This window comes from Toxorhynchites rutilus, chromosome 2, assembly GCF_029784135.1.
Source record: "Toxorhynchites rutilus septentrionalis strain SRP chromosome 2, ASM2978413v1, whole genome shotgun sequence".
Taxonomy (NCBI): Eukaryota; Metazoa; Arthropoda; class Insecta; order Diptera; family Culicidae; genus Toxorhynchites; species Toxorhynchites rutilus.
Genome location: NC_073745.1, coordinates 69,673,339 through 69,674,500, shown reverse-complemented (window position 1 = coordinate 69,674,500; position 1,162 = coordinate 69,673,339). Strand labels below are relative to the sequence as shown.

At 46.7% G+C, this 1,162-nt stretch overlaps 1 protein-coding gene across 1 annotated transcript; it reads left to right on the top strand.

The window, feature by feature from the left end:
- On the top strand, nucleotides 1-758 carry LOC129770777 (translation initiation factor IF-2-like). Its single transcript, XM_055773839.1, has 2 exons — nucleotides 1-124; nucleotides 196-758. The coding sequence occupies exons 1-2, from the start codon at nucleotides 76-78 to the stop codon at nucleotides 732-734; spliced, it is 588 nt and encodes a 195-aa protein (XP_055629814.1). The 5' UTR covers nucleotides 1-75; the 3' UTR covers nucleotides 735-758.
- The last annotated feature ends 404 nt before the right edge of the window (nucleotides 759-1,162 follow it).

The window sequence follows — 1,162 nt, the reverse complement described above, 5'->3', positions numbered from 1 at the left end:
TCTGTGAATTCAGTACGAAATTTCGCTTTCAACGGTGATCAACAGTCAGAAGGTTTATCTGCAATCAGCATCAAGATGAGGACCACTCGTTCGCTAGTTTGTCTCTGTTTGTTTTTCCTCGCCGGTGAGATTATGATCCGTACCGAATGAATTTCTCATGACATCAGTATATTGATTGCACATACTATATTTCAGCCAAGGCCGACGTCAGCGAGATCCTGAACCAAACGCCCCAACAGCCGGCGGAGATCCAATCATGCATCGTGTTGACTAACAGCGCCGCTTCCAGCGAACCTCAATCAGCCAAGCTGGAGCAAGCCACGGATGTCATTCCTACTGAGGCTGCCGCCCCCGCTGAGCCAACGACAGTCGAAGCAGAAGCTACCGAAGAAGAAGAAGAATCTGAACCCGAGCCAACCGAACAGGCTGACGTCAATACGACACCGGAAGTGGTGGCGGCGAGTAACGAGCCAGAACCAACCGAAGCACCTGCGGTTGTTGAACCGGTGGCAGCTAAACTCCAGCTGGACAGCTCCCATCCCGATTTCCAGGGACCATATCACTACGAGAAACCGAAAGTGCAACTGGATTATGGAACCCCAGCTGAGGAGGAAGTGGTGGCCGAAGTAAACATTTCCCCGAAGGTTCAAAACGAATACCTGCCGCCGGCAACCGATTTGGAGGCCCCTGTCGTTGCAAAGCGACATGCCAAGTTCCTGGGAGGACGTTTTTGAGGGTAGAGTGTATAAAATGAGTGATTTGAGGGCTTACATGACCGAATTCAAATGTGACATACAATTTGGAATATGAAATATATTTACGTAATCTAATATGGCTTTAAATTTGTTCACTTACTCTCATGTGTCACAATTCCGATGCAACAAATTGAGAAAGAAGAAGGAAGATGCGGGAAAAAACGGTGAAATTTCTGATTTTGTAATTTTATCAAGCTTTACGCAGCAATTTTTCATCGCAGTAATTTTTTTAGCGATTTCTCATTCAAACAATGGAACATATCGCACGCGTCGGATTTTTTCCCATTTACTCCTGTACAACCTTGAATCGGGTGGTGAAGTTAACGCACCCGCCCGGGAACACAGGGGAATGAAATGAAACATATGTTTTGGCACACATTCATTTTTTTTGCGCCACCCGGACACCA